Source organism: Leptinotarsa decemlineata, unplaced genomic scaffold (genome assembly GCF_025532065.1).
Source record: "Leptinotarsa decemlineata unplaced genomic scaffold, Ldec_3_MD MMD2_tig00026358_RagTag_RagTag, whole genome shotgun sequence".
Taxonomy (NCBI): Eukaryota; Metazoa; Arthropoda; class Insecta; order Coleoptera; family Chrysomelidae; genus Leptinotarsa; species Leptinotarsa decemlineata.
In genome coordinates, this window is record NW_027412703.1 from 2,869,627 (window position 1) to 2,884,725 (window position 15,099).

General features: G+C 32.4%; 2 protein-coding genes across 2 annotated transcripts in view; one reads left to right on the forward strand and one right to left on the reverse strand.

Moving 5' to 3' along the window:
• LOC141486580 (uncharacterized) overlaps positions 1-15,099 on the reverse strand; it is a 173,036-nt gene that overhangs the window by 96,000 nt on the left and 61,937 nt on the right. The gene's annotated exons all lie outside the window — the stretch shown is intronic.
• Positions 386-2,003, forward strand: LOC141486605 (uncharacterized). The gene is made up of 3 exons (XM_074184833.1): positions 386-906; positions 966-1,187; positions 1,245-2,003. Exons 1-3 carry the CDS (start codon positions 736-738, stop codon positions 1,644-1,646), a joined length of 795 nt encoding a protein of 264 aa, XP_074040934.1. The 5' UTR covers positions 386-735; the 3' UTR covers positions 1,647-2,003.

Genomic DNA, 15,099 nt, shown 5'->3' on the forward strand with positions numbered 1-15,099 from the left:
TTAAAAATCGATTTTGAATACGTTCTAATCGATCGATGTGTACATATTATACTGTGGACTCCAGATGGTTGATGCAAACATTAACTTACTTAATACAAAAGCATTATAGAGATTTTGTATTGATTTTGTTTGATTGAAGAATTTACATTTTCTCTTGACATATCCCAGAGCTCTACTGCTCTTATTTATAACATAATCTATATGTTTATCGAAAATAAGTTTGGAGTCAAAAATAACTCCTAAATCTCTAAATGTATTAACTCGTTACAGCGAGATATTATTTATGTGATATGAATATGTAAGAATATTTTTGTTGCGGGTGAATGATATACAACTACATTTGGAAAAATTGAGATATAATTCGTTTTGTTTACAAAATTCAAATATAGTTATTTATGTATCAAGGGAATTAGGAGGGCCTTAATTACCGATGGCAAAGTTTGCGTCCCGAGGGCCTCTGGCCCGAGGGACAGCAATTGCCTGAGGTTATTAAGGCTCATTAATTCCCGTGGTACATAGATAATTTTATTTCTGACCGATTTCAATAAAATTTTGTTCATTTTTGAAACGGAAAAATGTACCAATTAATTACCTTCCCGGTATATTTGAATCAGGTACCGTTGATTATAGTAGAGTTTTCTTGTTGCTAGGTTGTTGCTATGTTACTTGTTTATAAACAGAACTTTGTTATCAAGCTGTGTTTGCGGTGAAAACGTGTTTTCTACCCCAAATATAATGGAGGATATTTTGAAAAAAGCTGAACAAGCAAGAGAATCATTAATTCCATCGAAAAGTGAAGCCGTATACCAAAAAGAATACAAGATATATCTGGACTGGCTGACACGGAAAAATGTTATGCCAAAAGATGTCACTGAAACTGTATTTCTGGCATATTTTCAAGAACTGGTAAGGAATTTTCTATGTTTTTCGGTAGATTTGGTAGTAATTGTGTTTATTCGTTTCAGTCAGAAACGTATAATCCGAATTCTTTATGGACTAAATGGTCAATGCTAAAATCGATGGTGACTATACATGAGAAACGAGATATCACCAAGTTCAATGAACTACAGGCTTTTTTGAAACGGAAGAGTAAGAGTTATAAGCCGAAAAAGTCTGCTGTTTTATCTCCTAAAGATGTTATCAGATTCCTAAAGGACGCTCCTAATGATATTCATTTATTGCATAAGGTAATTTTTTTCTTATTTTCCTTTTTGTGTGTATTTATTTCCTTTTTTTTGTTATAGGTTGTTTTGATTATGGGTTATTTTGGAGGATGCAGAAGTCAGGAATTTTTGAATATGAAGATATCGGATATAGAGGACCGGGATTCCGTTATGGTAGTGAACGTACCGGAAAGTAAAACTGGTGTATCGAAGAAATTTACAGTTGTGGATGAAAAAGAGTTCTCCGCTTTGCCTTTATTAAGACTTTATATGTCTTTGCGTCCTAAAGGTATTGAACGATTTTTTTTGAGCTTCCGACAAAATAAATGTACATCTCAGCCAATTGAAAAAAAACATGTTTGGGAAAATCCCCAGCAAAATCGCAATGTATTTAGGATTGCCAAACTCATCTTCCTATACGGGACATTGCCTTCGTCGCACTTCTGCTACTGCTCTAGCCAATGCAGGAGCAACTATGACTAACTTAAAAAGACACGGAGGTTGGAAAAGTTCCACGGTGGCGGAGGGGCATTTGGAGGATAGCATCGAATTGAGAAATAAAACGGCGCGTATGTTGTCTACTTTGTCATCAGAAGAGGCAGGTACCTCGACTGTAGTGAACAGAAGCTCCAGCCATACAAAAGAAGAAATTGTTTACAGTGGCGGAAGTAATTTTCAGGGAACATTTCAAAATTGTACATTTATTATTTGTAATGACGTGAATAAATAAAATATGGTTCAGTTTTCATTTCTATTTATTTTTACTTGTGAAAGGTAGAGGGAATTATAAAATCTATAATGTCCCAAGAGAGTTATGACCCTCTTTATTGATAGCGTAACTATGACGATATAAGCTCATAATATCCCGGTCAGAAATAAAATTATTTATGTCACTCTGAATTCTCAAGCAATCTGACAATGATTTTATTTGAAGATAAATTTTCAGATCATCAGCATACATTAAGAATTTGGCATTTTTAAAACATTGTTTAATGTTATTAATATAGATAATAAAGAATAAGGGCCCTAGATGGGACCCTTGTGGCACTCCAGAAGGTGTTGGATAAGGTTCAGATGAATAACCGTCTATATAGATATATTGAGTTCTGTTTTTTAAATATGATTCGATTCATTTTAGCATCGCACCACTTACACCGACTTCAGCAAGTCTCCGAAGTATTGTATTATGACTAATTTTGTCAAAGGCCTTGCTGAAATCTGTGTAAATAGTGTCAACTTGAATTTTATTATCCAAATTATCATGTAAAAATTCAGAGTAACAAAATAGGTTCGATTCAAGAGATCGATTTTTAAAAAAGCCATGTTGCTCAGGTATAATAATGTTTTTAATTAAATGAAATATATATTTATAAATTAAGCGTTCGAATAGTTTTGGTATTATTGATATTTTACTTATAGGACGATAATTTTCAATATTATCTTTCCTTCCGTTTTTAAAAATGGGTATTACTCTCGCAACTTTCCAACTGACAGGAAAATATCCACAACAAAGTGACATATTAAAAAGAATTGTTAGAGGAGTACATAAAGTATGAGCACAGTTTTTGCAGAAGATTGCAGGTATTTGATCAGGTCCTGAGCCTTCATTAACATCTAATTCTACTAAGCCTTGTTCTACTTCCTTTTTGCTTAAAATAATTTGTGATAAATTAGAATTATTGTCTGTTTCAGTAAATTGGTCCAGACAAAATGCATTTTGTTTATCAACAAAGACGCTTTTGAAGAATTTTGAAAATAAATTTGCTATCTCATGACCATTTTTTGCTTCATGATTATTTAACTGCATTTCGTGGGGAATCTTGCTGACCGAGTGCTTTTTAATTGATGAAAAGTTCCAAAAACGTTTGGGATTATTAACTACGTCAGCCTCAACATTTAAAATGTAATTGTCGAAATCTCTCTTTATTAATGCTTTTGATCTAGCAGGGAGAAGCGTGAATGAATTTAAATCATTTAAGTTTTTATACATTTTCCATTTTTTGTGAAACTTATTTTTTTCTTTTATTACTTTAATAGTTGAGGCAGAATTGTATGAAGGAAACTGTCTACTTTTAAAAATTTTTGGAACGTTTTGATCAATTAATTTATTTACAATACAGTTGAATTTCTGAACGGAGGAATCAACTGAACCGTTATTTAAGATATCTTCCCAAGAAATATCAGCAAGAGAGTCGTTGATTCGAGTATAGTTCGCTTTTTTAAAATTTAAGAATAACGACGATACCGGTTTCAATTGCCTAGAATATGAAACTTCAAATAAAAATTCTATGCAAGGATGATGAGTGTCCTCTTTTACGAGTGGACAAGAGCATTGTTGTAAATTAGAAATATTAAATTTATTGCAAAGAATCAAATCCAAAAGTTTACCGTTCAAATTTCGAACTGAGTTAAATTGCATAAGATTTTTAAATGAACAGGTATCAATTAAATCCGAATATTTTCTATCTACATTTGACGCTATCAAGAAGTTGTTCGCATTAGTCCAATTTGTTGTACTTAAATTAAAATCACCACAAAGAAGAAATATATCTCCTTCATTTAGGACAAGGGAATTGAGTTTTGATGAAAAATTTGCGAAAGGAAGCTGATATGTTAAATTGTTAAATAATGATAGAATACAGTTTTATTTGAGATTAGGATGTTGCCAAGACGTTCGCGGTAGACATTTTGAACCTCTACTTTTGAGTGTATTTTATTGAATTTCGGTAATAACATGATTTTAATTTATTTTATCTTAATTGTTGCAATAAACTTGAAAGCGGTACCATTTCTGAATAGAGAATGAAGATACCTTTCAAACGATATATCACAAACCTATACTTCCCATTTAAAAAATTGGGGGTTGTATCCGTCATTCGAAGGGGGTTGAATTTTTACGTTGAAGAATGTCAAATTGTAATTTACATTTGATGTGTTTCGGGATATTTTTTAATATGTACAGTAATCGAAATAATGAATGTATTCCATTTGATTTTTACACACTGTATAACATATTAAATATTGAACTTGTGAATCCGACCAAACATGGAGTATTGACAAAAAAAGCTCTCGTTACGATGAAAAAGCACACATTTTTGAAATGAAAAGATATGTTCTTGGCAAATTGTTCAGCAAATAACAGGAAATTTAAAAAATGTTTATTCATTTCAGTCAAGCACATACTAATTTTCACGGTAGACTGAATAATTCGCACAAAGTAGCGAAATAAAAATGACTCAGTAAAGCCCCATTGAATACATGGCGATGAGTATGTTATGTGCTGACCGGTTGTGACACTGCCGCAGAACATTGAACTCTATCTTCTTTTCCGAAGGAATTAAGGCAGGGCAGAAGTTCAAGAAATAACAGAAAGCATATGTAGATGCTTGAGGACAAGTGGTAGATCATTATCAAACTGATTGACTTTAATCATATCGAATAGAGTACATATGGAGTATTTCTAGAGATTAATGGCATTTTTTAATGGGTACATATTTAACCAAACAGTTTCATTAGAACATACGAATTCAATCACCCGAAGGGTGAATAAAACGAAAGTACTCCAGGGATTGTATTATTATGAAGTACTCTTGCTATTTGGCGTGGTTTGACCCTTGATTTTTATAGGAAATCAATTTATATATATATATATATATATATATATATATATATATATATAAATATATATATATATATATATATATATATATATATATATATATATATATATATATATATATATATACAAACTGAACTGGTCATCCTGTTGTCTGCCTCTTTATACGGTCAGAGCGTCTTAACTCAGGTATTTCAGGTACTTTAGGTGAATTTGTCTGTATTTGTTCTGCATCAGGTACTCTTCTTCGTGTTAGATCTTCTCTAGGAATGTGTATGGTTTTGTTTAATATATTGAATGTGAGGTCTTGTTGTGTTTTGATTTGTATTTGTTCCTCGATAAGTGATTTATGACTGTTAAATTTATGGATGTTCAAGTTTTCCCAAATGTCCATGCGGTTTCCCTTGTTGACTTGTTTTATGAGTTTTATGTTCTCTGGTGGGGGGAAATTATGTTTGTTTTGTATGGCGTGTGCTGCAAGGTTTGATTTATATACTGTTGGATTACCTTACCTTACCTAACCTAACATAATCTAACCTAACATAACCTTACCTAGCCTAACATAATCTAACCTAACATAACCTTACCTAACCTAACCTAAAAATAAAAATGACAAATGAATGAATTTTTTTGATATAAAGTATCCTATGTTACTTTTAATACCTCCGAGAACATGTGTACAAAATTTCATGATGATCGGTTGAGTCGTTTTCCCGTGAAACCGTAACAAATAAACTTACATTCGCATTATTTATAATATTAGTGGAGATAGTAGGAGTGTATTTATATTCTCAACTTCCATATTGAATAGTATTAGTGTTCAAACGCAACTGTTCATATTTTTTCATACTTCTGTTTGATATTTTCATATTATATATATATATATATATATATATATATATATATATATATATATATATATATATAAAATATGTTGTCATTTTGATGTTGAAGACTTCTTTCAAAATTGAAATTTCTAAATTGAATATTCTCACATAGCACAGCCCTCGATAAAGCTAATAAACATTAGCGAAAGCTCGGGCAGCTAAAAAGAGTAAATATTTATTCTAATCAGACCGAATCCCCGAAAAACTACTATTCTATATATATATATATATATATATATATATATATATATATATATATATATATATATATATATATATATATATATATATATATATATATATATATATATATATATATATAAATTGGATAATGTTAACGACTGGAGAAATGTATGGTAAAATGGATTAACAGGGTCTCTCAGTCAAAAAATCAAAAATCAAACTCTGCTTTACTTTGCCAAGCTTTCGCTTCTAATGGGAAGCTTCTTCAGGGCAGTAAAAATGAGTGAAAAACAATAAATTGAAGATAGAATTGACATAAAAGTTAACATGTATACATAACATGTTAACACAAAAAAAATCGTATACATGTTAACTTTTATGTCAATTCTATCTTCAATTTATTGTTTTTCACTCATTTTTACTGCCCTGAAGAAGCTTCCCATTAGAAGCGAAAGCTTGGCAAAGTAAAGCAGAGTTTGATTTTTGATTTTTTGACTGAGAGACCCTGTTAATCCATTTTACCATATATATATATATGTATATATATATATATATATATATATATATATATATATATATATATATATATATATATATATATATATATGACGTGATAGGTTTCTCCTCTGAGTGGAGAAACCTATCACCAGTTTTTAATGTCAATTTTCGAAGACTATTTGTATGATCTACCTTTGGCTAACTATAACAACATCTGATTTCAACATCATGATGCTCCATCGCACACTACCAGATGAGTATCTAATTACCCGACTGAAAGGTTTGGTGATAAATGGATGGGAAATAATAGGCCGGTGAGGTGGCCAGCAAGGTCTCCAGACATAAATGTTATGGATACATTCTTATGGGGAACACTGAAAAATAGTTTATTGTCAGAGAGAATATCAAAATATTGAGGACCTTCAACATAGCATTTTTGCAGAGTTTTGAAGATTGAGTAGGAGGGAAATTAAGTGCAGTGAAAGTAGCAAACGGCCCTCTAATTATGCGAAGAAGGGCACAGTTGTGTTATGAAGCCCTCCAATAAGACAATTCAATAAAACGATGATAAGGTGAAAAATGAGAAATGAAACTTCTTAGGTTTTTACCACTTGTATTTGTAACAGACGTTAATGCAGTTTCGTTCTATGAGGACATTTTAATTTGAACGAATATAAATTTCTCATTTCAACGATATTATATCGAGCCAAAGTAAACATTGTCACGTGTTTTGAAATTTCGACAGCTTTCGATGTATGCCTAAATTAGAATTTCTCACAGTTCAATAACAAATTTTATGAACAGTATTCAGGTTTACCAATGGGCCCACCCATTATTAGTCCACTTTTATCAGACATATTTATGAACAGCTTGGAGACCACTATAGTAAATTCCGATCTGAGTAAAAAACACATTCATTTTTGGTGCAAATATGTAAACGATATTTTCGTCTGTTTCAGAGGTGGTACACGACAGCCGAACCAATTTATGACATTTATGAATAATCTTAATAGAAACAGTTCACAAACGAAACAGAGATAGAGAAACGGAATAATTTCTGACCATCACACATTATCATAATAAATTTGAGTTCAATGTATTGATTCAGAAAACCGAGCTACACAGACATTACAATCCCAAGTGATTATTTCCATCCCGACACTCATAAATTAGCAGCTCACAATTCAGTGTTACACAGAACATTCTCGTTACCTTTGTCTGCTAACAATCTAGATAAGGAAATTAAAATAATTATACAGATAGGACATAATGATGTTTCAACGCAGATACAATCCAGAAGTTAGTCAGAAAACAGAGCCTGAAATATACGCCAAGATCAAACAACTAGAAATGAAGAAATTTGTAACTTTAACATATTTTGATGAAGGAACAGAGACAATTGCAGGATTTTCCAGAAGAAACAATGTGAAAATGGCATTCAGACCACATGCCAGGTTATCTAATTTTCTTTTTAATGTCAATGATAAAGTGAACAAGATGGAGAAATCTGGAGTTTATATGCTCAAGTGTCCGGATGTGAGGCATTGTGACAGAAATTTCTTAAAACGGTATGCTGAACATGAAATGTCCTTCAGACTAGACAAACATGATTCGATATTTTCAACCCATTCCTTGGAATGCAATTACAAGTTCCCGAATCTAAACGATACGGAAATTTTGCACTATGCAAGCAAGGGTTGGCTATTCAAGCTTGCTATGCAAGCAATTATTTGGAATCCTACTCGTCACATCCGATTTTCGCTCATGTTCAATATACCACCCACACAGCACTAGATATTCATGGAATATTCCCTGTATATCATAAAACGAACGTATATATTCTAAATATTCATAGAATATTCTTGGAATATATACATGCCTTTAGAATATTCATAGAATATGCTTGAATGAATATGGCAGGATTATTCCCAAAAGAATGTGCATAGAATGTCTATAAATGGATTATTCTCCCTTGAATATTCTAAGAATATTGTCGATCGAATATACCATATGGTATATTCTTGGAATATATCCCCACGGTATATTTGGGAATATTCTATACAATGGAATTTTGAATTATCTTATAATAACGTATTCAAATAATTCAATATTATTAAAAACAAAAATATTTGAAGATCTTAATCGAATGCATAACCTAATGTATATAACCCTGATAGTGTTAACCAGTTTTTGAACTCAACGCGAAGATTCTGGATGAATTGCTCCAACAGCAACTGTTGGAAACGACAAAAAAAATTGAATGGGCCAATAAATGAACCAATTGCATCAATAAATTGGTTAATTCTCATCCTCTTTGCCTTTTTGTATTTGAAATTATTTAATTACAAAGCGAAATATCCTGGAAACAGAGAAATGGGGAAGTGAAGAATTGGAGTAAACGTTTCTCATTGGTCAATTGAAGTGTAGCGCGCGACAGTCGAATAAGCTCTGTGAAAGCGGCTGTCCCTTAATGCATGGTACATTTGCGTTAAATTTGACATTTGATTCAACATGGCGGTTGACGTGGTAGGTTCGCGTGTGTAATGCATGGTGTGTTGGTGTTATTATCAAAGTATAATTCTGTCACGTTCAGTGTACCATTTATAATTTGGGGTTGTCCAATTTGCAGGACAGCGAATAGTTTGATTTTGGATCTTCAAACAAGAGAGTTGCATATATTCAGTCTTCAAGAAAAGTAAGTAAAATGCAATAGTATCTATCGATAGTAAAGTCATGGTGATTAACCTATACCTCATTTTAGGTTCGAGGAGAGTTGGTGTGTGGGAATTGTTGGTTTGACTAAGTACATGTTTGAACTAGAGTGATTTCAGTTGTGTATCTTCAATAGAGAAAAGTAAGAGAAAAGTAAGTGAATGACACATTCTTTTGTATCATTTGTTTTCATAATTTTTATCACTCCTTTTCAAGATAGTATCAATTTGCCCAAAAGGAAACAGAGTGGTACCTGGTACAGGCAGGTGCGCCAAGGAACTGAAAACGTAATGAGTACTTTTCAACAAAACAATGCAAGTTGCTCTCCAAGTCATAAAATGTTGTAAATGTTCATGAGTAACCTATGCGAAAAATATCTATTTGATTTTTATTCCAGTTTTATTGTGCCACTTTCAAATAGTGATAATGAACGTTAATGTACATTTTGTTCCAGGTATTACTATTGAAACACTGGCTGATGCATTGTTGGACAAATATAAGGAAAACTATTCTGGTTAGCAAAGTTTGGATAACTTTAAGTAAGTGAAATTCATTGAAGAACCCATCATACCACTCATTTTAAATACTTCATTTGTGGGTTTATTTTTTTAAGTGAGAAACCTAACCTAACCTATTTCTTGATGTAATACACTTTTTCTTTTTCAATGAAATGATATATTTATTATTTTTTAATTAGTGCTGATGAATTCACAGAGTTGTTATTTTAGTATACATTTGTTTGAGAGTAGGAACATCCTAATTTGAATACATTTGTAATATTTTTAATATGACAGTATTCAGGAATATTTTATTCAGTGAATAAATATTTTGAATTAGATTTTTTATTTTTAATATTGTTTGAAACGTCAAATATTTCAGTGTATATTGTTTTTAAAATATATTTGTTTATAAATATTATGTGTTTTATTACTTGTGTGAATCTTTTATCAAAATGCAATATATACATGCCTAATAGCGGTTACTCGTCACATTCTTGGAATATTCCAAATATTCCTAGAATATTCATAAAATATATTTAAAGAATATTCTATGGTGTTTCTCTATTGTATATTCCTACAATAAACTAAGAATATACTGAATATTTATGAACGTTCCTCGGGTTCTATTCCTGGAATATTCTTAATAGAATATACCTTAGACATTCTAAGAATATTATAAGATATTCCAAGAATATTCCCAAGGAATATTCTTAAAATATATCAAAGGTTCGCCAGGAACACTTCCAGGGAATATTCTCCAGAAGATGTATATATCCATGGCATATTCATAGCATAATACAATATCCTCAAATGTATATTCATGAAATATACCTGGAATATCTATTGCTATGTGGGCAGCCATAAGTACCGCATTGAAAGCAACAATAATATCTCTAACCAAGTTATTTAATCATTTGAATATATCAATAGATCTTCACTGGACACTTTTCCAATCAATAATCCGCGAAAAAATGTAAAGAATTTGTTAGATTTACTTATTGGTGAATGACATATTGAAACGGACTATGGTGTCAGCGGATGTTCCTGCAATTCTGGACCCCCTACGTACCAGTGGTGGTGATGGCAAACGACCGGATGTAATGTATCTCATACCATAGAAATACGGTAAGCCTGTGGTATGGGACTTCACTTGCGTTGACACGGTCGCGGCTTCCCATATAACTGAAAGTTAGAAGTCTGCTAGAACCGCAGCATTGTCTTGCGAAAAACTTAAACGAAAATTTACCAATTTATTGGTAATAACTATCTATTCCGTCTAGTAGCGGTTGAAACTTTTGGTGTTTACGGCCTAGAGTTTCTGTTTTTTGAAAAGAGATTAGACCAAGCAACAAAAGATTACCGTCCTACTTCTTTTTTGATAGAAATAATTAGTAAAACTATTCAATTTTGATGAGATCATGCATTGTCCTTATTTCAGTACGGAACTAAACTCTCTTCGAAACAAGCTGGGATATGTGTGTATTCATCAGTCTCTTATCAAGGTTAATTCTCAAGTGATTGACACACTTTCTTCTTTTTTAGTGCGGTCAATGGACTTTCTTGCCACCCAAATATAAGCTGCAGTCCTCGTGTTTTTGTTTCACTTTCAGTGGAAGAGCTTCATGGAGCAATCCGAATCGATCCCTCTACGAAATCCTCCATCGTTTGGAAGGATCGATTGCAGCTTGAGAAATGGTTCTGATGCAGATTCTGTGGAACATGCTCTTCCTTACGAATCCGTAAACAGTTGTCATTAAAATCTTGCGAAGAAAATTGGATTCAATAATTCAGGAAACACTTGCTACATGAATAGCATTTTACAAGTGTTGTTCATGACGAAGAACTCCAAGAATGAGGTTTTAACGATTAATGAGAACGAGAATGTTTCCTACTTATCCATCAAACTCAAACACCTGTTCACGTAGCTGCAGTTTCGTAAGAATGTATAATCTTTTCCACCAACCGATTTCCTAGAGTCTTTGAAGTCCACCAGATACTCATTAGGCATCAAGAGGATTGTTCCGAATTCTTGGGGTTCTTATTGAATATTCTTCGTGAGCAGGAAAATAGCAGATTCAATACTCCTCACCGCTCTGGATTGAATGATTCCGTACAGTCTATTTCCTGTTGTGTTTGCTGGAAAAATCCTCACTAGTTCACTTTGTAGTAAATCTTCAAGAGGTAGCAAAAACGTATCTGATTTTCTGGAACTTCAACTGGCGTTTCCTAATATGAATGATAACCAGCCCGTGCAAAGCTTATTGTTAAATTATCTGAAAATGAAACTTTTAACGGGTGCCGATCAACTGTATTGCCAAACAGGCGCCAAACTAACTAACTATTATAAGACAACAAGTATCGGTGAGGCACCAGTCAATCAGATAACACTGATGATCTTCAAACATGACTCAGTCTCTGACAGAAGCATCAAACTCTTACGAAGGTTCGAAATACATTAATAATTCAATCCAGCAGAACACTGTTATAATCTTCATGCAGTCATTGTTCACTGTGGTTCTGGCGTTGAATCTGGTCATTATTACGCATTGGTCAAAAACGAAATGGACTGGATTAAATTTGACGATAGTCGTGTCACTAAATATTCTGGCGATATCTTGAATTTATTGGAGCCGCAGGATACACCCTACATTTTGTTTTATGAGAGAGAGGACATTGGCAGATCTAAATCTTCAGATGACGTGGTGCTGCAGGCTTTTCCGGGTTTTCTGCAGCTGAAAAAGCAAATACGTCACTGGAATCAAATCAAGTCGCCCCGTAGCGCCAATAAATTTTTGTTTTATCATAATTTCATAATTTGTATTACTTTTTTTATATTTATATTTTTTATAAATAAAAATTGAATATCGGTAAAGAAGTAAAAAAAAATAGTATGCTGTTTCGACAATTTCACTTGCCGTACTTTTTTATCAGATTTATACTAGTTGCCGTGGTTCGAAATTATAAGTGAAAATGATATTTATAGTAAATTGTACAATTTAAATTCATTTTCAATCTCTACTTTTGACAGACATGCCCCTCTTAAAAAAGTTAGAATTACCAATCCTCCTGCTCTGTGGCTCACTCAAAATCTCAGACTTGTTATGAAAGAACGTGATAAAGTATTTCAAAAATTTAAAAAACAAAATCTGATAATGATACTCTAAAGTATAAAGAATTGAGAAATTATACCTTGTCAATAGTTAGACCTGACAAAACGACATTTCTCAAGTCTGTCTGTTCTGAAAAAATACCACGCAAAACCTGGAATGCTCTCTCTAACGTCAATGTTCGTTCAAAAAAACAATATTCATTACCCAATCACCTCTCGAATCCCGATATTGAATTTTATAGCAATAATTATAATCAGGCAATAATCAGGCAAGATAACTTCTCATTTCGATTTGCTACTGAAGAAGCTATTCATGAAATTCTGAATGATATTAAAAGTCAAGCTTCAGGAGTTGATAATATTTCAGTCAGAATGTTGAAACTTTGTAGCCCGTTTATTTTTGAAAGAGTTATTTATTTACAAATTGATAAATATTTCAATACCAATAATCTGTTATCACCATCGCAATGTGGTTTTAGACAGGGTTTTAGTACAGCTACAGCTCTTGCTACTGTTACACCAGACATTATTGAGGAACTTGATAAAGAAATGATTAGCACTCTGGTTCTTCTAGATTTTTCGAAAGCATTCGATACCATCAATCACGAGCTGATTTGCATGAAACTCAAATATTATGATTTTGATAGTGCTGTCTTATTTCTCATCTGGTCTTATTTACTTGATCGATCTCAACAAGTTGTTGTTGATGGTCATCATTCCTTACCTCTTGATATTGACATTATCTCGTCCATCAAGAAATGTAAAATACAGGACTATGCTGATAACATACAATTATACATGAACTTTAAAATCGATGAGTATGCTGAGACACAAAATCTCTTCAACAATGATCTTAATTTGATCGATGGGCTATCAAGTGAACATGAGTCGAAAGTTAATTCTAATAAAGCAATGATGATGCATTTTGGATCGCAGAAGAATCGTAAATTTGCAGAAAACAATTTCCATTTAGAACTAGGTCATACTATCTTGACGCCTGTCAATACAGGTAAAAACTTAGGGGTGATGCTTGACACTGAACTTAGATTCAGTAGTCATGTTAAAAATTTATTGAAAAAAGCTTATATGTTATTGAAACTGTAATACCGTAATCGTTTTATTTTAAGCCAAACTCTAAAATGAATGCTCTGATAGTTTGGTGCTAAGCCATTTCATCTACTACATATACAGAGTGTAACTAAATAAGTGTGAAACATTTAAGGACGTGATTCCTCGTCGAAAAAAAGATAGGATCTTTCATATGAAGAAATTTCATTGGAGCATCCCTTGTTAAGATACAGCCCCTTAAGGGGGTACATAAAATTTATATAACAATTTTTTTCACAAGCACTAAAAAAGTTACAATATTGAAATTGACCTGACGTTTTGTACTACCAAAAAGACACTTATCCAGAAATTTATTTGGTTCACCCCATGGTTGTAAGGGATGGAAAAAGCAACCCCTAAAATTTATTTTCAATGCATCTTTTTGTCTTATTATTTGTTTACCATTAAAAAATTTATTTCCGATAGCCTGTTTCATTCTAAACAAAAAAATGTATCTTGGGTTTTTTGCCCAAAATAAACCAGTTCGCAGCAAAAAATTATTTTACGAACAACTACAGAGATACATCGTCATAAATGCGAAAATACGAAACTAATCTATCTAGTAGGTCGCTATTAGCGATAGTGACAAATAAATTGGTCTAACGCTGTCAGTTTGTGAATTTTCGAAATTGAATTAATAGTCATTGTGTGTTGGTGTTCTGTTCTTAATTTGTTACTTTAATAATTCACTTATTATTAAAATGGCATACACAAATGAGGAAATGGCTGATATGCATTACGTTTACGGTCTGTTGCAGGGGAATGGGTTAGAAGCTTCTAGAAGATATGCTGAAATGTATCCTCAACGACAGCATCCTTCACATAGAATATTTGCTCGACTTCATCAACGATTACGAGAATATGGTTCATTCGACAAAAGAACGCAGGATTGTGGTCGCCATCGAGAAATACGAACACCACAGCTTGAGGAAGCATTACTTAATTTGATTGAAGAACAACCTACTACCAGTACTAGAAAGATTGCTTTCCAGTTAAATGTTGATCATATGACGGTATTTCGAATTTTAAAGGAACAACTCTTATACCCTTACCATCTGCAACGAGTACAGGCACTGTTACCGCGAGACTTTCCGAAACGTCTTGAATTTTGCAATTGGATGCTGAAAATGATCAAAAGAAATTGTGACTTTCTGAAGACGATAGTATTCACAGACGAATGTAGTTTCAATTCAATTAAACAATCTTTGCTTTTCATTGAAAAACCATATCTAAAATTTTTTAGTTTTTCTGTATAATTTCAACCAATTACAGATATAAGATATTTGAGTTCTCAACAACGTACATTATTTATTCTCTCTCTGTT